Below are 27,060 nucleotides of genomic sequence, written 5' to 3' on the forward strand. Positions count from 1 at the left end.
CAATTCTGGGCACCACAATTCAAGAGAGATATTGACAAGCTGGAATATTGTGTCCAGAGGAGGGCGGCTAAAATGATCAAGGGCCTGGAGAACAAGCCCTATGAGGAGCGGCTTAAGGAGCTGGGCATGTTTAGCCTGAAGACGAGAAGGATGAGAGGAGACATGATGAGGGCCGTGTATAAATATGTGAGAGGAAGCCAGAGGGAGGAGGAGGAAGCAAGCTTGTTTTCTGCTTCCCTGGAGACTAGGATGCAATGGAGCCATGGCTTCAAACTACAAGAAAGGAGATTCCATCTGAACATTAGGAAGAACTTCCTTTGAGAGCCGTTCAGCAGTGGAACTCTCTGCCCCGGAGTGTGGTGGAGGCTCCCTCTTTGGAAGCTTTTAAACAGAGGCTGGATGGCCATCTGTCAGGGGTGCTTTGAATGCAATATTCCTGCTTCTTGGCAGAATGGGGTTGGACTGGATGGCCCACGAGGTCTCTTCCAACTCTTTGATTCTATGATTCTATAACTTCCTGACTGTGAGAGCCGTTCAGCAGTGGAACTCTCTGCTCCGGTGTGGTGGAGGCTCCTTCTTTGGAAGCTTTTAAACAGAGGCTGGATGGCCATCTGTCAGGGGTGATTTGAATGCAATATTCCTGCTTCTTGGCAGAATGGGGGTGGACTGGATGGCCCAGGAGGTCTCTTCCAACTCTTAGATTCTATGATTCTATAACACGAAATTCCTTGATGATATTTACATACTTTATCCATATTGCCTGGAGATAATTTTTTTGCATTTCCAAAGTATGTTTTGTGCATGAAACAAAGTCGGTGTACACCAGTGGTTCTCAAGCTGTGGGTCCCCAAATGTTTTGGCCTTCCAGTGTGCCTTCCCAGAATAAGGAATCCCAAGCAACTCTCCCTAATGCGCTTGATGAGAGAGTTTAGATTTGTCTGCACACCCTTCTGTTCCCAAAATATCCATTCTACCTCACCTGGACATGCCCAGCATTTTTAGAATTTTAACTATTAGATTTGGCCCTGCCACAGGATTTTAACAGTGTCGTGCTTTTGTTATTGTTTTATTGTTTGCTTATTTATTGTTGCGTTGTATTGTTGTCTGTTGTGTTTTTGTTAATGATGCTCCTTCTGCCCCACTTTAACAACACAACCGTTCAATGCTAAGGCTTCCGGCCAAAATGGAACTGTAGAGGAGAGTCTACTGAACAAGCCAGTACCTGCTGCATACATTGCTTAAGTTGCATAGACCAACCGTCTGTACAGGGTTCCAAACTTCACACTTTAACAACACAACCGTTCAGGGTCTTCCCCCCACTTCCTCTCCATTTGGAGGTCCCCGAAGGGAGAGGAGGAGGAGGAGGAAGAGCCCAGAGGAGAAGGGCGAGTGCAAGCCTTGCTGCTCCTTCTGCCCCACGCTCCTCTCACCCTTATCGAGGCTTCCACCAGCGAGAAGAAGACCTTGGAGTCCTCCTGGACAACAAGTTAAACATGAGCCAGGAATGTGATGTGGCGGCAAAAAAAGCCAATGGGATTTTGGCCTGCATCCATAGAATCCTAGAATCCAAGAGTTGGAAGAGACCTCATGGGCCATCATCCAGTCCAACCCCATTCTGCCAAGAAGCAGGAATATGGCATTCAAATCACCCCTGACAGATGGCCATCCAGCCTCATAGAATCGACTAAAACGATCAAGGGTCTGGAGAACAAGCCCTATGAGGAGCGGCTTAAGGAGCTGGGCATGTTTAGCCTGAAGAAGAGAAGGCTGAGAGGAGATATGATAGCCATGTATAAATATGTGAGAGGAAGCCACAGGGAGGAGGAGGGAGCAAGCTTGTTTTCTGCTTCCTTGGAGACTAGGACGCGGAACAATGGCTTCAAACTACAAGAGAGGAGATTCCTCCTGAACATGAGGAAGAACTTCCTGACTGTGAGAGCCGTTCAGCAGTGGAACTCTCTGCCCCGGAGTGTGGTGGAGGCTCCTTCTTTGGAAGCTTTTAAGCAGAGGCTGGATGGCCATCTGTCAGGGGTGATTTGAATGCAGTATTCCTGCTTCTTGACAGAATGGGGTTGGACTGGATGGCCCAGGAGGTCTCTTCCAACTCTTTGATTCTATGATTCTGTGATTCTAAGAGGGTGGTCACGGTGCCTGGCCTTTATTTCGGGAGTCGGAAGGGGCGGGGCCAAAGGAGGCAACCTCACGACCCCTCTGAAATGGCCAGGCGACCCCTCGGGGGCTCGTGACCCCCAAGTTGAGAACCGCTGTGCTAAAGAAATAATACCCAGGAGCATATTTACCTTGTCAACTGGGATATACCCATAACATTGCTCCTATACATTACTTTGCCTGTATTTCAGGGTGTAAATAGAGGAGATTCTGTACATTTTTGCAAAAAAATAAAATAAAAATTGAACCACCCCCAATATCTTTGGTTTTTGCCTTTAAAATATAAAAATACACAAAAAAAAACTGGTCTCTTAAAGAAATTTTGCCTTCATTCAAAGACAGCCACTAGCTTCCATGTCAATATGATAGAACATCTCCTTAGTAGGGCTGGTCAATTCGTTTCGTTAATTCGTAATTCGTTAAAAAAATCGTTAATTTTTGAATTACGAAACGATTACAAAACTTTTTTTTAACCTGGAAGTGTTTTTAAATATCGAAACGGCAGGCGCCAAAAATTTTTGTATTTCCATCCATTTCGGAAATACGTAAGATGGCCGCCTGCCGATGCTTGCTGGGAGCTCTCCTCTCTCGGCGCCGGCTGAGCAAGCGAGCGAGAGGGCGAGCGAGAGGGCGAGCGAGAGGGCGAGCGAGAGGGGCGAGCGAGCGGCGAGCGAGAGGGGCGAGCGAGGCATTCTCTCCTGACGTTTTGCCTGCATCTATGGCAAGCATCCTCAGAGGTAGTGAGGTCTGTTGACCAGGGTGGGACAAAGGACTCTTGTCTGCTGGAGCGAGGTGTGAATGTTTCAACTGACCACCTTGATTAGCATTTGATGGCTTGGCAGTGCCTGGAGCAATCTTTTGTTGAGAGGTGATTAGATGTCCCTGATTGGGTTGTTGTAGGTTTTTTCAGGCTATATGGCCATGGCCTAGAGGCATTTTCTCCTGACTTTTCGCCTGCATCTATGGCGAGCGAGAGGGGCGAGCGAGCGGCAAGCGAGAGGGGCGAGCGAGGCATTCTCTCCTGACGTTTTGCCTGCATCTATGGCAAGCATCCTCAGAGGTAGTGAGGTCTGTTGGAAGTAGGAAAAAGGGTTTATATTTATGTGGAATAATGACCAGGGTGGGACAAAGGACTCTTGTCTGCTGGAGCGAGGTGTGAATGTTTCAACTGACCACCTTGATTAGAGGGCCCGCCAGAGTGAGTGCCTGCCTTCCCTCCTTAATAATAATTTTAATTTCTCCTCCCTATTCTACTAAATTAATAATTAAATTTAAAAAATACTTTAAAAATATTGGAAAAAAAAAGGGCACCATCTTTACAAAATGTTTTGTAAATATTTACGAAATTTCGTAAATACCGAACTTTTTTTTTGGAAAATTTTGTAATTATTTTAAATATCGAAACAAAAAAACCCCCCAATTACAAATCGATTTTAGAAACAAATTTTTGCGTTGTTACCCAGGCCTACTCCTTAGCTCTCTCCAATCAGAGACCTAATCTCATATCACGGGACAACAGTAGCACAATGACAGTTATGACGTAGCAACAAAAATAATGTTATGGTTGTGGGTCACCACAACATGAGGAACTGTATTAAGGGGTCACGGCATTGGGAAGGTTGAGAACCACTGCGATATGCAATCCACTCCATGGTTTGTGCCACAATTTAGCGGAACTGTCCAGGTGCTGAACCTGATCCAAGTTTTGGTACCTTTGAGAGCAGCTATAATACAGGGTTAGTCAAAATGAATAGGCCAATAAGAAAATTAATTTTAGACGAATGTATGTTTATTGTAACCAAACTACAGCTACGTATCGACAGATAAATTATCAAAGTTTTGTCTCACCTTCAGAGATGTTCGATATGGGCGCCCCGTGTGACACGGCAGACGTCCAAGCGATAGTCCAGTTCATTCCACATCCGTTGCAGCACATCCGACGTAATGGCATCGAATGCAGCACATATGCGCTGTTTTAAGTCGTCCTGTGGTTTTACCCTTGCATAAGCAGCCCGTCTCCTCAAATTGCTTTACCCACCTCGCAATGGAATGTCGATGAGGTGGTTCCTTGCCATACTTGGCTCGAAATTCTCCCTGGACCGTAATTACTGACATTGTTTTAGCAAATGTCATCACACAAAACGCCTTCTCTTTGCCTGATTCCGCCATTTTGAAAACAGCGACGCCTAGCGGCATTAACGTACATGTGTGTTGCTCAAAAAAAACTTTGATAGTTTATCTGTTGCTACGTAGCTGTGGTTTGGTTACAGTAAACATACATTCGGCTACAATTAATTTTCTTATTGGCCTATTCATTTTGACTAACCCTGTATTCAGACTACAACCAAGAATTGATTCATTACCCTAGAAGCCAGCTGTTTTCATTGCCCGAAGCTGTACTAGTCAGAACAGAAAAGGCCTGGGGTGCATCTGCACTACAGAATTAATACAGTTTGATACCACATTAAGTGTCAAGGCACAATGCTATGCAGTCATGGAAGTTGTATTCTTTGGCCTTCTTGGATCAAGAGTGTTGCTGCTTCCCTAAACGATGATTCCATGACGATTAAAGTGGTGTCACACTGCATTAATTCTGCCGTGTGGATGCAATGTAGGTTAGATTAAATAGCCCATTTGAGCACAAGGCGGTTTGCTCGAGATTATCCTGCAAATTCCGGGTCAAGGCAACGTTTGAATTCAGAACTAAGAAAAGCTAATGCCCTTGTTGGTCAGGAGATTAGTTAACTAGTAGTAAAACACTACTGATTTACACATGTAACTGTATTGCATTGACGAAGGCTTTCATGGCCAGCATCACTGGGCTGTTGAAGGTTTTTCGGGCTGTATGGCCATATCCTAGTAGCATTCTCTCCTGACATTTCGCCCGCATCTATGGCAAGCATCCTCAGAGGTTGCGAGGTTTGCTATTATACTATATTATATTATTAGAAATATAATATAATATAATATAATATATAAACCCCATTTTCCTAGTTTCCAACAGACCTTACAACTGGGTTGTTGTAAGTTTTTTCAGGCTATATGGCCATGGTCTAGAAGCATTCTCTCCTGACATTTCGCCCGCATCTATGGCAAGCATCCTCAGAGGTTGCGAGGTTTGCTATTGTACTATATTATATTATTAGAAATATAATATAATATAATATAATATAATATATAAATCCCATTTTCCTAGTTTCCAACAGACCTCACAACTGGGTTGTTGTAGGTTTTTTCAGGCTATATGGCCATGGTCTAGAGGCATGCTCTCCTGACGTTTCGTCTGCAGGAGAGAATGCCTCTAGACCAATGATGGGCAACCTTTTGAGCTTAGTGTGTCAATACTCGCCAAAACACAGAGCATAACTCGAGTGGGGTGTCACTTCGAGAAAAAAAAAATAATTTCATGATATTTATAGTTTAATAACAAAAATATATTATTGTATTATATAACTGTATTTAATGAACCGAAAACTAATTATTTAACTTAACCTGCTTTTTCTATAATGCCATATTACTCAGCATTATAGAAAAATGCTGGCGTAGGAGCCGAGGATGAAATGTCCTTCTTGGGATGCGGCCCCATCTTCCCTGTATGCAGCCACATGCGGCTGTGTGTCATCGAAAATGGCTACGCGTGTTAGTGCTGACACACGTGTCATAGGTTCACAGGGTCACAGTCCCTCAAACTGTTGGAGGGCCGGATTATAATTTGAAAAAAAACAACATGAATGAATTCCTATCCACATCTCAAATATATTATTTGAGTGCAAAAAGCACTTTAAATAATACAATAATTAAAATGAAGAACTATTTTAACTGCTAAATTTAGCAGTTTAGAATAAATATGAAGGGCTAGAAGGCATGATCATCAAGTTTGCAGACGACACCAAATTGGGAGGGATAGCCAATAGTCCAGAGGACAGGAGCAGGATTCAAAACGATCTTGACAGATTAGAGAGATGGGCCAAAACTAACAAAATGAAGTTCAACAGTGACAAATGCAAGATACTCCACTTTGGCAGGAAAAACGAAATGCAAAGATACAGAATGGGGGAGAATGCCTGGCTCGAGAGCAGGACGTGTGAAAAAGATCTTGGAGTCCTCGTGGACAACAAGTTAAACATGAGCCAGGAATGTGATGTGGCGGCAAAAAAAGCCAATGGGATTTTGTCCTGCATCAAGAGGAGCATAGTGTCTAGATCTAGGGAAGTCATGCTCCCCATGCTCTATTCTGCTTTGGTTAGACCACATCTGGAATATTGTGTCCAATTCTGGGCACCACAATTCAAGAGAGATATTGACAAGCTGGAATGTGTCCAGAGGAGGGCGACTAAAATGATCAAGGGTCTGGAGAACAAGCCCTATGAGGAGCGGCTTAGGGAACTGGGCATCTTTAGCCTGAAGAAGAGAAGGCTGAGAGGAGATATGATAGCCATGTATAAATATGTGAGAGGAAGCCACAGGGAGGAGGAGGGAGCAAGCTTGTTTTCTGCTTCCTTGGCGACTAGGACGCGGAACAATGGCTTCAAACTACAAGAGAGGAGATTCCATCTGAACATTAGGAAGAACTTCCTGACTGTGAGAGCCGTTCAGCAGTGGAACTCTCTGCCCCGGAGGGAGTGTGGTGGAGGCTCCTTCTTTGGAGGCTTTTAAGCAGAGGCTGGATGGCCATTTGTCAGGGGTGATTTGAATGCAATATTCCTGCTTCTTGGCAGAAGGGGGTTGGACTGGATGGCCCATGAGGTCTCTTCCAACTCTTTGATTCTATGATTCTATGAAATATAAACCTAGCAGTTTGAAAACATGCAAATGTGAGTAGATCAATAGATACTGCTCCGGCAGGAAGGTAATGGTGCTCCATGCAGTCATGCCGGCCACATGACCTTGGAGGTGTCTATGGACAACACCGGCTCTTCGGCTTAGAAATGGGGATGAGCAGCAGAGTCCCAGAGTCGGACATGACTGGATTTAAGCGCCCCCCCCACCCCCTCTCCTTCCTCCGAGAGGCATCCAGGATGCTTCCCCGAGGGAGGAGAGGCTGGACCCACGGAGGCGACGGGCAAAGCAGGCTCAAGCCGCTTTGCCCGGTACCTCCCCCCCTTCGCCCACCTCTCACCCTTCTCCACAGGCCGCGGGCCGGATAGATGCCCTCGGGGGGCCGGATCCGGCCCGCGGCCCGTAGTTTGGGGACCCCTGCTCTAGACCATGGCCATATAGCCCGAAAAAACCTACAACAACCCAGTTAATCCAGCCATGAAAGCCTTCGACAATAGACCTCACAACCCTCACAACCTCTGAGGATGCCTGCCATAGATGTAGGTGAAACGTTAGGAGAGAATGCTTCTAGAACATGACCCAAAAAACCTACAACAACCTATAGAGAGACAGAGAGAATGAGAGTTGCATTTCCAAATTGTGACATTTTCATTAGGGCTTGGCAACCACGGAAAAATTTGTTTCTAAACTCGATTCATTTTTTGGGGTTTTTTGCGTTTCGATATTTAAAAGAATTCCGAATTTTTTCTTTAAAAAAGTTCGATATTTACGAAATTTCGTAAAATTACGAAACAATACGAAACGAATACGAAACGAATACGAATCAATTCGTTAATGGCGGACGCGACCGTGCAATACGCTAAAAAACCTCCGAATGGGACAGGGGGAACTTCTGAAGCTTCCCTCTCCCTCTGTTGTTGACTGTTGGTGTGATAATTATATTTTTTTCACTGATAAAACAAACATATTTATAATTTTTTTTCACTGATTTATAAATTTTTTTCACTATTTTTTTTTACTGATTTATAATTTTTTTTCACTAATTTTTTTTTCACTGACTTATAATTTTTTTTCACTAATTTTTTTTCACTGATTTTTTTCAACAGCTATAAAACTTGCCCCAGACATGCGGAAATAATAACGAAACGATTTCGAAACGATTTCGAAACGAATACAAAACGAATACGAAGCAATTACGAAACGAATTGAAAAATTTGTTTCGTTTTTTAGATGCTCCTGAATGGTTCGTTATCGCTTCGTAACAAAAAAAAAAAGAATTTTTAACGAATTACGAAATTACAAAACGAAACTGCTCAGCCCTAATTTTCATCACAGCCCAAGCAACAAGTCTTTAGAGAGAGAGAATAAAACATTGTGTCCTGGGAAACTGTTGCATGAACATACATTAGCGAGCATACATTCAAATATATATATACAGAAAGTGCCTGGCAGAGTATATATTTTTCACAGTCTGGTTGTTGCAGAACAGTTTCCATTTACAAATAGACTTCGGCCTGGTTGTTGTTGTTATTTGTCACAACCGGGGATGGCTTGCTTTTGATGCCTTCCGTCCCGCCTTTCGAGGCGTCCACGAAGAGCAAGCGGGGCGTCCAGAGCGCCACAAGAATCCTTTTGTACTCCTTCCGGAAATTCTGGTTGAGGAGGCCGTAGATGACGGCGTTGAGGCAGCTGTTGAAGTACGCCATGAAGTAGCTCACCACGAAAAGCCACTCCGGGATCTGCGGCACGATCTTGGACGGGTTGATGGAGACGGCCAAGCCGATGAAGTTCAAGGGCCCCCAGCAGACGGCGAAAAGGACAAACACCACAAACATCGTCAAGAAGTTCCGGAGGTCGGCCGCCCGCACTTTGTGCTTGCACTCGTGCCGCGCCCGGTGCTTGACCTGGATGACCAGAATCCAGATCCGAAGGTAGCAGAAAGTCACGATGGACAGCGGCAGGATGAAGTGGACCACCACCACGGTGATGGTGTAGGACATGCTCACCGTCTGCGCAAAGGTGCAGGAATAGATCCGGTGATCGTACTGCAAGGAACCCACAAAGAAGTTGGGCAGGATGGCCACCAAGGTGAGCAGCCACGTCAAGCAGAGGTACAGGTAGGTGTTCTTCAGGTTAAAGAGCCGGTCGTAGCGGAGGCTGTGGCAAATGTAACAGTACCGGTTGATGGCAATGGCGGTGATGTTGAAAATGGAGCCGATGACGCTCAATCCCATGAGGAAGCCGCTGATCTGGCAGTGAACAGGGCCCATCGTCCATCTGTCGTGGAAAATGGCGCTCAGGATCAGAGGGTAGGGGTAGATCGCCACCACGAGGTCGGCCACCGACAGGCTGACCACAAAGATATTGCCTAGATGTTGCAGAGAGCAGGAGGAGAAAAAAAGGGACAGTTAATCCACCACCATTGTGTAATTATCTGGTGAACAACACTTGGTCCTCCATATTTGGAGATCTATTTTCCCCAACCTCCACCAGGGTTCACATTTGGGCATATTGAGTATTCATTAGGGCTGGGCGGTTTCGTTTCGTTAATTCGTAATTCGTTAAAAATTCGTTATTTTTTTTTGTTAACGAAGCGATAACGAACCATTCTGGAGCAACTGGCTGCCGGTTCAGTTCCGAGCCCAATTCAAGGTGCTGGTCTTGACCTACAAAACCCTGTACGGTTCCGGTCCAGCGTATCTGTCCGAACGTATCTCCCTCTACGTCCCACCACGGAATTTAAGATCATTTGAGGGGGCCCTGCTCTCGACTCCACCGCTTTCCCAAGCAAGGCTGGTGGGGACGAGGAGCAGGGCCTTCTCGGTGGTGGCCCCCCACCTGTGGAACTCACTCCCAGTGGATATCAGGGCATCGACATCACTCCTGTCCTTTAGGAGGAAGGCAAAGACGTGGTTGTGGGACCAGGCCTTCGGGCAATCTGCTAACTAGATAGGACAACCAGGCAATTAGGACCGGCAGGACTGATATATGTGGACTGATAAATGTGGAAGAAAACGCTAAACCATGAGATAGTGAACACTGACTGGCGAGAAGGAAGAAGCGGTTTGTATCGGTTTGTATGAAATTTTATTGGTTTTATTGGTTTTAACGGGTTTAGATGCAATGTATTGTTGTTGTTTGCTAATTTGTTATTTTGTTTTATTGCTTATTATTGATGTATGCTATGGGCATCGAATTGTGCCTTGGATGTGTAAGCCGCCCTGAGTCCCCTTCGGGGTGAGAAGGGCAGGGTAAAAGTAAACCAAATAAAATAAATAAATAAACTTAAAAACGAAACGAATTTTTCAATTCGTTTCGTAAATGCTTCGTATTTCGTTATGTATTCGTTTCGTTATCGGTTTGAGGTCGTTTCGTTATTATTTCCGCATGTCTGGGCCAGTTTTATGGTTTAATTAGTGAAAAAAAATTATAATATCACACCAACAGTCAACAACAGAGAGAGAGGGAAGCTTCAGAAGGTTTTGGAGGTTTTTTAGCGTATTTCGCGGTCGCGTCCGCCATTAACGAATCGATTCGTTATTGTTTCGGAAATCGATTCGTTAATTTTTTACCATTTACGAAATTTCGTAAATATCGAACTTTTTTTAAGGAAAATTTCGGAATTCTTTTAAATATCGAAACGCAAAAAACGAATCGATTTTAGAAACAAATTTTTCCGTTGTTACCCAGGCCTAGTATTCATCAGACAATGGACAATGATCACTAAGTCCTTACCAGCAGACACAAAGCAGGAGTGACACACAGTTGGAGTTAAAACATCAGCATCAGACTCGTTGTTATCAGTGAAAGCTGACTGCTCCTGCTTCTGATTTATAGCCCTGAATTCCCCATACAGGAGGTGCTAGGGTGTCTCCCAATTAGCTCAGCGTTTTTAGCAGCTATTCTGGCAGCACGCCGTCTGTGCTCTGTCTCTTTTCATCTCTCTAGAAATGTGGGCACTTGCAAACCCTCATCGTCTGATTCTTCTTCTCCTTCCAATTCCTGAGCACTTCCCTGCTCCCCTTCCTCTTACTGATTTATTTATTATTCAAAATTATATGCCGCCACTCCCCTGGGACTCGGAGCGGCTTACAAGAACAGGCTAAAATCTAAAACAATTTAAAAAAACAGCAATATCAAAGATCAAAAGCCTGTCGAAACAGATATGTCTTACATGCCCTGCGGAACGCTGATAAGTCCCACAAGGCACGGACTTCAGGTGGCAGAGTGTTCCAGAGTGATAGTGCCACTGCTGTGAAGGCTCTACGCCTGGTTGCTGTTAGACGCAAGGTCTTGACACTGGGAATTTCCATCAGATCTTGGTCCTCAGAACGGAGGGATCTCTGGGGTTGGGAGGGAGTGAGGCGGTCCCTCAGGTCCATCGGCCCCAGACCATGTAAGGCCTTAAAGGTGAGTCCCATCCCTTTGAAAGTGATCCGGTGCTCAATGGGTAACCAATGCAGCTGCAGGAAGATTGGGGTGATGTGGCATCTCATCGGAATTCCCGCAAGAAGCTGAGCAGCTGCATTGTGTACCAACTTGAGCTTCCGGATCACCGACAGAGGAAGGCCAATGTAGAGGGCGTTACAGTAGTCCAGTCTTGAGATGACCGTGGCCTGGATCACCGTAGCAAGGTCGTCCCTGGACAGGGAGGGGGCCAGCCGTCTAGCCTACCGCAGGTGGAAAAAGGCGGTTCTGCTCACGGCGGAGAGAGACCTGGGCCTCCATCCTCAGCAGAGGGTCCAAAAGGACTCCCAGACTCTTGACCAACGAGGACGGGCGTAGCGCCTGGCCATCCAGGGTAGGCAGATGGACATCCCCACTGCCCGGTCGACCCAGCCATAGGATCTCCGTCTTTGCCGGATTCACCCTCAACCTGCTGGCATGCAGCCACCCAGTCTCGAGGCACTGATGGAAACAATCGGGTACAGAGTCCGGTTGGCCTTCCATCTTCAGCACCAGCTGAGTGTCATCAGCGTACTGGTCACACTCCAGCCCAAAACCTCGAACCAGCTGAGCAAGTGGTCGCATAGAGATGTGAAACAAGAGAGGGGAGAGAATGGCCCCCTGAGGAGGAACCCCACAAGAGAGAGAGGGGGGAGGGGACCTCTCAGAGACCAGGCCTCCCCTCTCTACTCGCTGTCCACAGTTGTGAAGGAAGGAGGAGAGCCAGTTTAAAGCTCCTCCCCTGACTCACTCCAGCAACAGCAAAGCGGTGGGTCCAAAGATGGTGGTCGACTGTGTCCAATGCTGCTGTGAGGTCCAATAACACAAGCAGCGCCGACCCGCCCTGGTCAAGCTGGCATCGAAGGCGATGATCCGTGATGGAGACCAGCACAGTCTCTGTCCCATGCCCCGCACGGAAGCTGGACTGGAAGGGATCTCGTTTGGCTGTGTCGTCTAGGAATTGCTGCCACTGCTCTGCTGCTGCCCTCTCCATCCCCTTGCCCAGGAACGAGAGTTTCAAAACTGGGCGGTAACTGGAGGGAACCGAGGGATCTAAATCTGGTTTCTTCAGCAGGGGAGAGAGAGACCACCGCCTCTTTTAAACCCTCTGGAAAAACTCCTTGCTCAAGGGAGCTGTTTATAATCTTCAACAGAGGGTCATGAAGTCCCTCCAAGCAGGATTCATGCCAAGTTTGGTCCAGATCCATCATAATATGAGTCCACAGTGGTCTCTGGATGTAGGTGAACTACAACTTCCAAACTTCTGGTCGCTTCTGGAGCAAATCACTGACCACCTACTGCAATGCAACCTGAGCCCTGCTACATGCACAATGGAGGACTTTCTTGTGGCAACACCAGAGGCACTCCAAGGGGCCAGATACTGGTCAATGGACATTTAATCAACTACCAAGCTTGCAAACTTTGTGTTTTGTCTATTTGTTTGTTTGTTTTATTAAAAATGTAGTACAACTGTCTGGTTGCTCCTGACACGATAAATAAAATAAAACTTCCAAACTCAAGGTCAATGCCCATCAAACCCTTACAGCAGTGGTTCTCAACCTCGGGTCCCCAGATGTTTTTGGCCTACAACTCCCAGAAATCCCAGCCAGTTTGCAAGCTGTTAGGATTTCTGGGAGTTGTAGGTCAAAAACATCTGGGGACCCCAGGTTGAGAACCACTGCCTTACAGTATTTCTGTTGATCATGGGAATTCTGCTTGTCAAGTCTGGTTCAATTCCATTGTTGGTGGAGTTCAGAATGCTCTTTGATTGTAGGTGAACTATAAATCCCAGCAACTACAACTCCCAAATTAGAAAACCAATCCCCCCGAACCCCACCAGTATTCAAATTGTCAAGTCTGGTTCAATTCCATTGTTGGTGGAGTTCAGAATGCTCTTTGATTGTAGGTGAACTATAAATCCCAGCAACTACAACTACCAAATTAGAAAACCAATCCCCCCGAACCCCACCAGTATTCAAATTGTCAAGTCTGGTTCAATTCCATTGTTGGTGGAGTTCAGAATGCTCTTTGATTGTAGGTGAACTATAAATCCCAGCAACTACAACTCCCAAATTAGAAAACCAATCCCCCTGAACCCCACCAGTATTCAAATTGTCAAGTCTGGTTCAATTCCATTGTTGGTGGAGTTCAGAATGCTCTTTGATTGTAGGTGAACTATAAATCCCAGCAACTACAACTACCAAATTAGAAAACCAATCCCCCCAAACCCCACCAGTATTCAAATTGTCAAGTCTGGTTCAATTCCATTGTTGGTGGAGTTCAGAATGCTCTTTGATTGTAGGTGAACTATAAATCCCAGCAACTACAACTCCCAAATTAGAAAACCAATCCCCCCGAACCCCACCAGTATTCAAATTGTCAAGTCTGGTTCAATTCCATTGTTGGTGGAGTTCAGAATGCTCTTTGATTGTAGGTGAACTATAAATCCCAGCAACTACAACCCCTAAATTAGAAAATCAATCCCCCTGAACCGCACCAGTATTCAAATTTGGGCGTATCAAGTATCTGTGCCAAATTTGGTCCAGTTAATGAAAATACACCCTGCATATCAGATATTTATATTGCGATTCATAACAGTAGGAACATTATGGTTATGAAGCTGCAATGAAAATAATGGGTTGTTGTAGGTTTTTCGGGCTAAATGGCCATGTTCTAGAAGCATTCTCATGTTCTAGAATGCGTCTAGAACATGGCCATTTAGCCCGAAAAACCTACAACAACTCAGTGATTCCAGCCATGAAAGCCTTCGACAATACAATGAAAATAATTTTATGGTTGGAGGTCACCACAACATGAGGAACTGTATGAAGGGGTTGTGGTGGCATTCGGAAGGCTGAGAAACACTGCCCTAAGTAAAGGCAGTCAAAGCCAACCAAATTCTCTTGCTACTTGATGCAAAAATAATCTCCAACATGCTCATTTCCATCTCTTTCCCAACAGAAAACAATCACGAAGCAATTGCTTTTCATGCCACCTCCTAAATCCACTAACCAAAGCAGTTGCTTCGCTTTGTCTTTCGGAAGGGATTGTTCATAAGGATATCCGGACAAGAGCGAGGCAGGATAATGCCTCCGGAGACAAAAGTCTTAGGACATCTCAACCGCTTGCAGGTTCTCCCCCTACTTCCTTTGTTTTGCCAAATGGATCCGTTCCAATGGTCTGAAAAATAGCCTTTGTATAAAAACCATTATCTAGGGACTGCTCTGGTGCCATCAGCGCACATACGATCCCTCGAAACCCCATGCCAGGAGCTCATAAAAAGACATAGGAAGGTCAGCAAAGTTTAAGAAAGCAAACCGGAATACACTAAGTGAAGTGTAAAAACAAATATTTAGCATGGGTGGGACTTGGGGGAGTGAAAGGAAAGGGAAGGGAGGAAGTAACCGAAGCAAAGAGGTGTATCAACATGCCTCACGCAAACACATAGAAGCCTGCTATGGGCTCCCCAAGTGACAATTTCTCAAGAGTGAAATACTCAAGGCGCAATTGCAAACCGTGCCAACAAAGAGAAAAAATAGGACAAGTGCAAAGAAGCCAGAATGGATGTCCAAAGAACTTCTAACTGTGCTAAGACACAAAAGAGACATGCACAAGAAGTGGAAAAAGGGAGAAATCACCAAAGAAGGATTCAAACAAATAGCCAACACCTGTAGGGAAAAGGTCCGCAAGGCTAAAGCAAAAAACGAGCTCAGACTTGCCACGGACATTAAAAACAATAAAAAGGGCTTCTATTCTTATGTCAGTAGAAAAAGGAAAAACAAGGAGGCGATAGGACCTCTTCGAGGAGAAGATGGGGCAATGCTGACAAGGGATAGGGAAAAGGCAGAACTACTTAATGCCTTCTTTGCCTCGGTCTTCTCACAAAAAGAGAGTCTTCAACCTCAGCAAGATGGAGTGGATGAGGGATTGGAGGACATCCAACCCCAAATTGGGAAAGAAGTCGTCCAGTTCAAGTCCCCAGGGCCAGATCAACTACACCCCAGAGTATTGAAGGAACTAGCGATATGTGAGAGGAAGCCACAGGGAAGAGGAGGGAGCAAGCTTCCTTCCTGCTTCCCTGGAGACTAGGACACAAGGGAGCAATGGCTTCAAACTACAAGAGAGGAGATTCCATCTGAACATGAGGAAGAACTTCCTGACTGTGAGAGCTGTTCAGCAGTGGAACTCTCTGCCCCGGAATGTGGTGGAGGCTCCTTCTTTGGAAGCTTTTAAGCAGAGGCTGGATGGCCATTTGTCAGGGGTGATTTGAATGCAATATTCCTGCTTTTTGGCAGAATGGGGTTGGACTGGATGGCTCATGAGGTCTCTTCCAACTCTTTGATTCTAAGATTCTATGATTCTATGAAATGGGTATCAAACTGGATTATGGGCAAACTTCGGTCCTCCAGATGTTTTGGACTTTATCTCCCATAATTCCTAACAGCCAGAAGCTTCTTAGGAATTGTGGGGGTGGAAGTCCAAAACTGTTGCACTCCAGAACAGGAAATAGCCCCTCTGACTATAAACACACCACATGTTGAGTGAAGGAGCAATCCTTTTTATTAAAGCTTAGCAAAAAAGCCAGTAGAAATAAATGCTTGTAAAGATCAATAAGATTCCAAAAAGCAATAAGGCCTTCAAAGACAGCCAGATAAAACCGTGTCCAAACGTAGTAATCGAAAGCAATGTCCATAAAGCAATCCAAGGCAATGATTATCCAGACAAGAATCAAACAAGAAGCAAGAACAGACCAGACGCTGCTAGTCAACTTGGAAGGCTAAAAAAAAATCCATGAAGACGAGACCACTTGAAGAGGAATTCCATGAGGCTTGTACTTGGTTTCCAAACGATGCCTGATCTGACAAGATTCTCTAAAGGCAAACCTTAAATCCCAAAAACTGTTTTCATTTCCCCCCAGTCTTTGACTTTAATTGACGAATTCTTTCAGATCTACGTAAACATTAGGCCTCTTGTAGATTCTGGCTAATCTCCAGCCACCGACTCTGCTTATCTGTCCTCTCATTAACTTTACCAGGTGTCAGACTGTTTTCCAAACTAGAATCTGGAAAGCTCACAGGCGGAGGGAGTAAACCTTTCTCCCAAGGCCTGACAGAAGTATTCTCATGAGAATCTGCCCTTTGCACCGAAGCCTCTCTGTCAGTGTCTGCCTGAAACTCATTGACCAAAGTGTCTCCATCTTGCACCTCAGAATCAGCCCCAGCATCTCCCACATCAGAAGAAACACGAGACTGATTTCCCTCCTCATTACCCACATCAGACGCAGAAACATCAGGAGACTGAAACACATTCACAGGTTCAAACAGAGTCCCAACAAAAACACCCAGAGGTCCGAAGTTTGCCCATACCTGGTGTAGATGGTCGACATGTGTGATTGATAAAAAAATGTTTCAAAATTCATTACAAAAGGGGGGAGGGGGTGCTTCAGAAATGGGGCCACAAAGTGGAATCCTCGACATGCGAGTGCGGAGAAGAGCCAACCAATGACCACCTGCTGCAATGCACCCTGAGCCCTGCCACATGATGCACAAGGGAGGACCTTCTTGCGGCAACACCAGAGGCACTCCACGGGGCCAGATACTAGTCAAAGGACATTTAATCAACTACCAAGCTTGCAAACTTTGTGTTTGTTTGTTTGTTTGTTTTGTTATGAGATGTCAGATCTTGATATCTGCTTTGAAGTTTCTTTCTGAGCAGGTCGTCTGTGCTTCAGGCAAAGCTTGGGCTGCAACGAAGATGTCCATATTGATTGCATGTAATTAGTAAATGCCATCGTTGCTGTTTTGAGACTGAGCCGTTGTCAGAGTAGTTTAGTTTTGGAAAGCCCTGCTTGACAGGAGGATCGCCGGTTGTGACTGGCCCGATCTGAGCTGGCTGGCTCGTCCAAGCCCAGCACGGGGTCTTTTTTGAGCCTATGCAGCTGTCTCCAATTTCCTTTGCTTGAAATGTCGTCATGTCCAAATCCCAGATGTTTGCTGAAAATTCGGTAGGACTTTTAACATTTTTTTGTACAAGGTCTTGTCAGGTCAGGAAGAGAGGCCAGATCTTTTTGTGAAATTAGACAGAAGCTGGCCAGAGGACAATATCAAAAAGATGTCTATTGTGCAACTGTTGAGTCAGAATGCTTCTGAACTGGTCAACTATCTGGATAGTTTTTATATTGTAACTTAGATTATGGTTGGAGGACACAAGCCATGAATCAGCAGCAAGATCCAAACGGTTGGGTGCATCCAAAGGATTGACATATCTCAATTTCACAACTTTGACAGCTGGGGGATCTTCCTTCCAGGAAAAAGCCAGCCATTTGGGTCTTTTCTTGCGGTCCAAGGCACTCTAATCTATATATATAAAAAGGGAAAGGGCGTTCAACGGGACAGCAAAACGCGAAAAAACCCCGACGAAAACTCACCAAATTTGCGGTGCACATACCTCAACCCACAAGGTATGCACAACACTCATCAAAATTCCAAACAACATTTCAACAAACTCACAATTACAAAAACCAACTGAGCATGCGCAGTACCCAGGGGAGGAAGTACACATGCAATGCACTCTGGGAACTGTAGTTCTGGAACGCGGCCTACCCACTGACACTGAAGCCCCGGCATGGGAGTTGGAGCTCAGCTGGCTGTGATCGCTGGGGGCCAGGATGCTGTGCGACCTGCGGAGGGGTGTAAATAGCAAGGAAGGAAGGAAAGAAGGAAAGAAAGAAGAAAAGTGGGAAGGGGAAGGGAAGGTGAAGGAAGGAAGGAAGGAAGGAAGGAAGGAAGGAAGGAAGGAGAAGTTGAGAAGGTATATGAAAGAAGAAAGGAAGAAAAGAAAGAAGAAAGGTAGAGAAGGAGGATGGGAAAGAAGGGAGAAAGGAAGAAAGGAAGAAGAAAGGAGGGAAGGGAAGGTGTATGAAGGAAGGAAGGAGAAGTTGAGAAGATATATGAAAGAAGAAAGGAAGGAAAGAAAGAAGAAAGGGAGAGAAGGAGGATGGGAAAGAAGGGAGAAAGGAAGGAAAGAAAGAAAGGAAGGGAGGGAGGGAGGGAAGGTGTATGAAGGAAGGAAGGAGAAGTTGAGAAGGTATATGAAACAAGAAAGAAAGAAAAGAAAGAAGAAAGGGAGAGAAGGAGGATGGGAAAGAAGGGAGAAAGGAAGGAAAGAGAGAAAGGAATGAAGGAAGGAAGGAAGGGAAGGTGTATGAAGGAAGGAAGGAGAAGTTGAGAAGGTATATGAAACAAGAAAGGAAGAAAAGAAAGAAGAAAGGGAGAGAAGGAGGATGGGAAAGAAGGGAGAAAGGAAGAAAGGAAGAAGAAAGGAGGGAAGGGAAGGTGTATGAAGGAAGTAAGGAAGGAGAAGTTGAGAAGGTATATGAAAGAAGAAAGGACGGAAGGAAAGAAGAAAGGGAGAGAAGGAGGATGGGAAAGAAGGGAGAAAGGAAGGAAAGAAAGAAAGGAATGAAGGAAGGAAGGAAGGGAAGGTGTATGAAGGAAGGAAGGAGAAGTTGAGAAGGTATATGAAACAAGAAAGAAAGAAAAGAAAGAAGAAAGGGAGAGAAGGAGGATGGGAAAGAAGGGAGAAAGGAAGGAAGGAAGAAGAAAGGAGGGAAGGGAAGGTGTATGAAGGAAGTAAGGAAGGAGAAGTTGAGAAGGTATATGAAAGAAGAAAGGACGGAAGGAAAGAAGAAAGGGAGAGAAGGAGGATGGGAAAGAAGGGAGAAAGGAAGGAAAGAAAGAAAGGAATGAAGGAAGGGAGGGAGGGAGGGAAGGTGTATGAAGGAGGGAAGGAGAAGTTGAGAAGGTATATGAAACAAGAAAGGAAGAAAAGAAAGAAGAAAGGGAGAGAAGGAGGATGGGAAAGAAGGGAGAAAGGAAGAAAGGAAGAAGAAAGGAGGGAAGGGAAGGTGTATGAAGGAAGGAAGGAGAAGTTGAGAAGATATATGAAAGAAGAAAGGAAGGAAAGAAAGAAGAAAGGGAGAGAAGGAGGATGGGAAAGAAGGGAGAAAGGAAGGAAAGAAAGAAAGGAATGAAGGAAGGAAGGGAGGGAAGGTGTATGAAGGAAGGAAGGAGAAGTTGAGAAGGTATATGAAACAAGAAAGAAAAGAAAGAAGAAAGGGAGAGAAGGAGGATGGGAAAGAAGGGAGAAATGAAGGAAGAAAGAAGAAAGGAGGGAAGGGAAGGTGTATGAAGGAAGTAAGGAAGGAGAAGTTGAGAAGGTATATGAAAGAAGAAAGGACGGAAGGAAAGAAGAAAGGGAGAGAAGGAGGATGGGAAAGAAGGGAGAAAGGAAGGAAAGAAAGAAAGGAATGAAGGAAGGAAGGGAGGGAAGGTGTATGAAGGAAGGAAGGAGAAGTTGAGAAGGTATATGAAACAAGAAAAGAAGAAAAGAAAGAAGAAAGGGAGAGAAGGAGGATGGGAAAGAAGGGAGAAAGGAAGGAAGGAAGAAGAAAGGAGGGAAGGGAAGGTGTATGAAGGAAGTAAGGAAGGAGAAGTTGAGAAGGTATATGAAAGAAGAAAGGACGGAAGGAAAGAAGAAAAGGAGAGAAGGAGGATGGGAAAGAAGGGAGAAAGGAAGGAAAGAAAGAAAGGAATGAAGGAAGGAAGGGAGGGAAGGTGTATGAAGGAAGGAAGGAGAAGTTGAGAAGGTATATGAAACAAGAAAGGAAGAAAAGAAAGAAGAAAGGGAGAGAAGGAGGATGGGAAAGAAGGGAGAAAGGAAGAAAGGAAGAAGAAAGGAGGGAAGGGAAGGTGTATGAAGGAAGTAAGGAAGGAGAAGTTGAGAAGGTATATGAAAGAAGAAAGGACGGAAGGAAAGAAGAAAGGGAGAGAAGGAGGATGGGAAAGAAGGGAGAAAGGAAGGAAAGAAAGAAAGGAATGAAGGAAGGAAGGGAGGGAAGGTGTATGAAGGAAGGAAGGAGAAGTTGAGAAGGTATATGAAACAAGAAAAGAAGAAAAGAAAGAAGAAAGGGAGAGAAGGAGGATGGGAAAGAAGGGAGAAAGGAAGGAAGGAAGAAGAAAGGAGGGAAGGGAAGGTGTATGAAGGAAGTAAGGAAGGAGAAGTTGAGAAGGTATATGAAAGAAGAAAGGACGGAAGGAAAGAAGAAAAGGAGAGAAGGAGGATGGGAAAGAAGGGAGAAAGGAAGGAAAGAAAGAAAGGAATGAAGGAAGGAAGGGAGGGAAGGTGTATGAAGGAAGGAAGGAGAAGTTGAGAAGGTATATGAAACAAGAAAGGAAGAAAAGAAAGAAGAAAGGGAGAGAAGGAGGATGGGAAAGAAGGGAGAAAGGAAGGAAGGAAGAAGAAAGGAGGGAAGGGAAGGTGTATGAAGGAAGTAAGGAAGGAGAAGTTGAGAAGGTATATGAAAGAAGAAAGGACGGAAGGAAAGAAGAAAGGGAGAGAAGGAGGATGGGAAAGAAGGGAGAAAGGAAGGAAAGAAAGAAAGGAATGAAGGAAGGAAGGGAGGGAAGGTGTATGAAGGAAGGAAGGAGAAGTTGAGAAGGTATATGAAACAAGAAAGGAAGAAAAGAAAGAAGAAAGGGAGAGAAGGAGGATGGGAAAGAAGGGAGAAAGGAAGGAAGGAAGAAGAAAGGAGGGAAGGGAAGGTGTATGAAGGAAGTAAGGAAGGAGAAGTTGAGAAGGTATATGAAAGAAGAAAGGACGGAAGGAAAGAAGAAAGGGAGAGAAGGAGGATGGGAAAGAAGGGAGAAAGGAAGGAAAGAAAGAAAGGAATGAAGGAAGGAAGGGAGGGAAGGTGTATGAAGGAAGGAAGGAGAAGTTGAGAAGGTATATGAAACAAGAAAGAAAAGAAAGAAGAAAGGGAGAGAAGGAGGATGGGAAAGAAGGGAGAAAGGAAGGAAGGAAGAAGAAAGGAGGGAAGGGAAGGTGTATGAAGGAAGTAAGGAAGGAGAAGTTGAGAAGGTATATGAAAGAAGAAAGGACGGAAGGAAAGAAGAAAAGGAGAGAAGGAGGATGGGAAAGAAGGGAGAAAGGAAGGAAAGAAAGAAAGGAATGAAGGAAGGAAGGGAGGGAAGGTGTATGAAGGAAGGAAGGAGAAGTTGAGAAGGTATATGAAACAAGAAAGAAAAGAAAGAAGAAAGGGAGAGAAGGAGGATGGGAAAGAAGGGAGAAAGGAAGGAAGGAAGAAGAAAGGAGGGAAGGGAAGGTGTATGAAGGAAGTAAGGAAGGAGAAGTTGAGAAGGTATATGAAAGAAGAAAGGACGGAAGGAAAGAAGAAAAGGAGAGAAGGAGGATGGGAAAGAAGGGAGAAAGGAAGGAAAGAAAGAAAGGAATGAAGGAAGGAAGGGAGGGAAGGTGTATGAAGGAAGGAAGGAGAAGTTGAGAAGGTATATGAAACAAGAAAGGAAGAAAAGAAAGAAGAAAGGGAGAGAAGGAGGATGGGAAAGAAGGGAGAAAGGAAGAAAGGAAGAAGAAAGGAGGGAAGGGAAGGTGTATGAAGGAAGGAAGGAGAAGTTGAGAAGATATATGAAAGAAGAAAGGAAGGAAAGAAAGAAGAAAGGGAGAGAAGGAGGATGGGAAAGAAGGGAGAAAGGAAGGAAAGAAAGAAAGGAATGAAGGAAGGAAGGGAGGGAAGGTGTATGAAGGAAGGAAGGAGAAGTTGAGAAGGTATATGAAACAAGAAAGGAAGAAAAGAAAGAAGAAAGGGAGAGAAGGAGGATGGGAAAGAAGGGAGAAAGGAAGGAAGGAAGAAGAAAGGAGGGGAGGGAAGGTGTATGAAGGAAGTAAGGAAGGAGAAGTTGAGAAGGTATATGAAAGAAGAAAGGACGGAAGGAAAGAAGAAAGGGAGAGAAGGAGGATGGGAAAGAAGGGAGAAAGGAAGGAAAGAAAGAAAGGAATGAAGGAAGGAAGGGAGGGAAGGTGTATGAAGGAAGGAAGGAGAAGTTGAGAAGGTATATGAAACAAGAAAGGAAGAAAAGAAAGAAGAAAGGGAGAGAAGGAGGATGGGAAAGAAGGGAGAAAGGAAGGAAGGAAGAAGAAAGGAGGGAAGGGAAGGTGTATGAAGGAAGTAAGGAAGGAGAAGTTGAGAAGGTATATGAAAGAAGAAAGGACGGAAGGAAAGAAGAAAGGGAGAGAAGGAGGATGGGAAAGAAGGGAGAAAGGAAGGAAAGAAAGAAAGGAATGAAGGAAGGAAGGGAGGGAAGGTGTATGAAGGAAGGAAGGAGAAGTTGAGAAGGTATATGAAACAAGAAAGAAAAGAAAGAAGAAAGGGAGAGAAGGAGGATGGGAAAGAAGGGAGAAAGGAAGGAAGGAAGAAGAAAGGAGGGAAGGGAAGGTGTATGAAGGAAGTAAGGAAGGAGAAGTTGAGAAGGTATATGAAAGAAGAAAGGACGGAAGGAAAGAAGAAAAGGAGAGAAGGAGGATGGGAAAGAAGGGAGAAAGGAAGGAAAGAAAGAAAGGAATGAAGGAAGGAAGGGAGGGAAGGTGTATGAAGGAAGGAAGGAGAAGTTGAGAAGGTATATGAAACAAGAAAGGAAGAAAAGAAAGAAGAAAGGGAGAGAAGGAGGATGGGAAAGAAGGGAGAAAGGAAGAAAGGAAGAAGAAAGGAGGGAAGGGAAGGTGTATGAAGGAAGGAAGGAGAAGTTGAGAAGATATATGAAAGAAGAAAGGAAGGAAAGAAAGAAGAAAGGGAGAGAAGGAGGATGGGAAAGAAGGGAGAAAGGAAGGAAAGAAAGAAAGGAATGAATGAAGGAAGGGAGGGAAGGTGTATGAAGGAAGGAAGGAGAAGTTGAGAAGGTATATGAAAGAAGAAAGGACGGAAGGAAAGAAGAAAGGGAGAGAAGGAGGATGGGAAAGAAGGGAGAAAGGAAGGAAAGAAAGAAAGGAATGAAGGAAGGAAGGGAGGGAAGGTGTATGAAGGAAGGAAGGAGAAGTTGAGAAGGTATATGAAACAAGAAAGGAAGAAAAGAAAGAAGAAAGGGAGAGAAGGAGGATGGGAAAGAAGGGAGAAAGGAAGGAAGGAAGAAGAAAGGAGGGAAGGGAAGGTGCATGAAGGAAGTAAGGAAGGAGAAGTTGAGAAGGTATATGAAAGAAGAAAGGACGGAAGGAAAGAAGAAAAGGAGAGAAGGAGGATGGGAAAGAAGGGAGAAAGGAAGGAAAGAAAGAAAGGAATGAAGGAAGGAAGGGAGGGAAGGTGTATGAAGGAAGGAAGGAGAAGTTGAGAAGGTATATGAAACAAGAAAAGAAGAAAAGAAAGAAGAAAGGGAGAGAAGGAGGATGGGAAAGAAGGGAGAAAGGAAGGAAGGAGGAAAGGAAAGAAAGATAGAAAAAAGAAGAAAGGGAAGGGGAAGGGAAGGTGTCAAAAGGAAGGAAGGAAGGGGAATTTGGGAAGGGGAAGAGAGGAAAAAGCGAAGGAAAAAGAGAAAGGGAGGGAAGAAAAGAAAGAAAGAAAGAAAGAAAGAAAGAAAAGGAAGTCTGGAAGTCAAGAGCGAAGGAAGGAAGGAAAGAGATAGGGAAGAAAGGAGAGAAAGAGGAAGGAAAAAAAGGAAGGAGGATGGAAAGAGGAAGAGAAGGAAGGAAGAGAGAAGGAAAGAAAAAAGGGAAGGGAGGAAAGACGGAGCAAAGGAAGAAGAGAAAGAAGGAGAGAAAGAGAGAGGGAAGGAAAGAAATAAAGAGAAGGAAGGATGGGAGCAAAAAGCTAAGGAAGGAAGTAAACATGTAGAGGAGGAAGAAAGGAAAGAAGAAAAGGAAGTGAAGGAAGGAGTGAAAGAAGGAGAGAAAGAGTGAGAGAAGGTTGGCCACAGCAACACGTGGCGGGTAAAGCTAGTAGTATATGTTTTTATATAATACCTTGGGAAGTCTGACTTGGGCCACGGTAGTCCACGCTCTGGTTACATCCCGTATAGACTACTGCAACGCTCTCTACGTGGGGTTGCCTTTGAAGACTGCTCGGAAGGAGCATACAGCAAGCATACAACAGGGAGTATACAACTCCTCTGTTGCGCCAGCTCCACTGGCTGCCAGTTTGCTACTGGGCACCATTAAGATCATCTGGGGAGGCCCTGCTCTTGGTCCTGCCTGCATTACAGGCACGCCTGGTGAGGACGACAAACAGGGCCTTCTCAGTGGTTGTATGCTCCCCGAGTGCTGCTCCTGTTAGCAACCTGGACCATTTGAAGCTTCCGAGCACGTAGAGAGCGTTGCAGTAGTCTATACGGGATGTAACCAGAGCGTGGACTACAGTGGCCAAGTCAGACTTCCCTACAATCAAAGAGTGTTCTGAACCCCACGAACGACAGAATTGGGGCAAGCTTCCCACACAGAACCCCCATGAGCAACAGAAAATACTTAAGGCCATCCAATCCTACTCCCTTCATCAGGGCAAGAAAACATAATCAGAGCCCTCCTGACAAAGAGCCATCCAGCCATAGAGATAGATAGATAGATACGATGCGGGGAATGCTGTGGATGTAGCGTACCTGGATTTCAGTAAAGCCTTCGACAAGGTCCCTCATGACCTTCTGGCAAGGAAACTAGTCCAATGTGGGCTAAGCAAAACTACGGTGAGGTGGATCTGGAATTGGTTAAGTGGACGAACACAGAGAGTGCTCACTAATGCTTCCTTTTCATCTTGGAAAGAAGTGACAAGTGGAGTGCCTCAAGGTTCTGTCCTGGGCCCGGTCCTGTTCAACATCTTTATTAATGACTTAGATGAAGGGCGAGAAGGCAGGATCATCAAGTTTGCAGACGACACCAAATTGGGAGGGAGAGCCAATAGTCCAGAGGACAGGAGCAGGACTCAAAGGGATCTTGACAGATTAGAGAGATGGGCCAAAACTAACAAAATGAAGTTCAACAGGGACAAATGCAAGATACTCCACTTTGGCAGAAAAAATGAAATGCAAAGATACAGAATGGGGGACAATGCCTGGCTCGAGAGCAGTACGTGTGAAAAAGATCTTGGAGTCCTCGTGGACAACAAGTTAAACATGAGCCAGGAATGTGATGTGGTGGCAAAAAAAGCCAATGGGATTTTGGCCTGCATCAATAGGAGCATAGTGTCTAGATCTAAGGAAGTAATGCTCCCCACGCTCTATTCTGCCTTGGTTAGACCACATCTGGAATATTGTGTCCAATTCTGGGCACCACAATTCAAGAGAGATATTGACAAGCTGGAATGTGTCCAGAGGAGGGCGACTAAAATGATCAAGGGTCTGGAGAACAAGCCCTATGAGGAGCGGCTTAAGGAGCTGGGCATGTTTAGTCTGAAGAAGAGAAGGCTGAGCGGAGATATGATAGCCATGTATAAATATGTGAGAGGAAGCCACAGGGAGGAGGGAGCGAGCTTGTTTTCTGCTTCCCTGGAGACTAGGACGCAATGGAACAATGGCTTCGAACTACAAGAGAGGAGATTCCATCTGAACACGAGGAAGAACTTCCTGACTGTGAGAGCCGTTCAGCAGTGGAACTCTCTGCCCCGGAGAGAGTGTGGTGGAGGCTCCTTCTTTGGAAGCTTTTAAACAGGGGCTGGATGGCCATCTGTCAGGGGTGATTTGAATGCAATATTCCTGCTTCTTGGCAGAATGGGGTTGGACTGGATGATGGCCTAGGAGGTCTCTTCCAACTCTTTGATTCTAGGATTCTATGACTCTAAGAACTTCCTGACTGTGAGAGCCATTCAGCAGTGGAACTCTCTGCCCCGGAGTGTGGTGGAGGCTCCTTCTTTGGAAGCTTTGAAACAGAGGCTGGATGGCCATCTGTCAGGGGTGATTTGAATGCAATATTCCTGCTTCTTGGCAGAATGGGGTTGGACTGGATGACGGCCCAGGAGGTCTCTCCCAACTCTTTGATTCTCGGATTCTATTACTTACTTACTTAGGCGATCCCTCGTTGGACGAGTAAGATGGTCTTCCACGATGGGTTTCCTTGTGGATTTGTAGGTGGCTGTGGAGCCCTATTCTTGCTCTGCATCTTCTCCCACAGCGAAGGCATTGGTTTCCAGGTGGAAGGCGGTCCCGGTCAGGGTTGGCTTGACGTGCCTTCCTCCTGGCACGCTTCTCTCTTTCGCTCTCCACTCGTGCCTCCTCGAATTCTGCAGCACTGCTGGTCACAGCTGACCTCCAGCTGGAGCGCTCAAGGGCCAGGGCTTCCCAGTTCTCAGTGTCTATGCCAGAGATTTTAGGGTTGGATTTGAGGCCATCTTTCGATCTCTTTTCCTGCCCACCAACATTCCGGATGATGGATGATGGCCCATGAGGTCTCTTCCAACTCTTTGATTCTAGGATTCTATGAGGCTGGATGGCCATCTGTCGGGGGTGATTTGAATGCAATATTCCTGCTTCTTGGCAGAATGGGGTTGGACTGGATGATGGCCCATGAGGTCTCTTCCAACTCTTTGATTCTAGGATTCTATGAGGCTGGATGGCCATCTGTCGGGGGTGATTTGAATGCAATATTCCTGCTTCTTGGCAGAATGGGGTTGGACTGGATGATGGCCCATGAGGTCTCTTCCAACTCTTTGATTCTAGGATTCTATGAGGCTGGATGGCCATCTGTCGGGGGTGATTTGAATGCAATATTCCTGCTTCTTGGCAGAATGGGGTTGGACTGGATGGCCCAGGAGGTCTCTCCCAACTCTTTGATTCTAGGATTCTATGAGGCTGGATGGCCATCTGTCGGGGGTGATTTGAATGCAATATTCCTGCTTCTTGG

The 27,060-nt window shown here is 45.3% G+C and overlaps 1 protein-coding gene across 1 annotated transcript in view; it reads right to left on the reverse strand.

Annotated features, from left to right (window-relative positions):
- Positions 1-8,255: 8,255 nt before the first annotated feature.
- Positions 8,256-27,060, reverse strand: part of GPR50 (G protein-coupled receptor 50) — a 65,122-nt gene continuing 46,317 nt past the window's right edge. The window contains exon 2 of the mRNA XM_067471694.1: positions 8,256-9,316. Coding sequence (XP_067327795.1) covers positions 8,445-9,316 — 872 coding nt within the window. The 3' untranslated portion in view covers positions 8,256-8,444. The remainder of the gene's footprint in view (positions 9,317-27,060) is intronic.

Source organism: Anolis sagrei, chromosome 10 (genome assembly GCF_037176765.1).
Source record: "Anolis sagrei isolate rAnoSag1 chromosome 10, rAnoSag1.mat, whole genome shotgun sequence".
Taxonomy (NCBI): Eukaryota; Metazoa; Chordata; class Lepidosauria; order Squamata; family Dactyloidae; genus Anolis; species Anolis sagrei.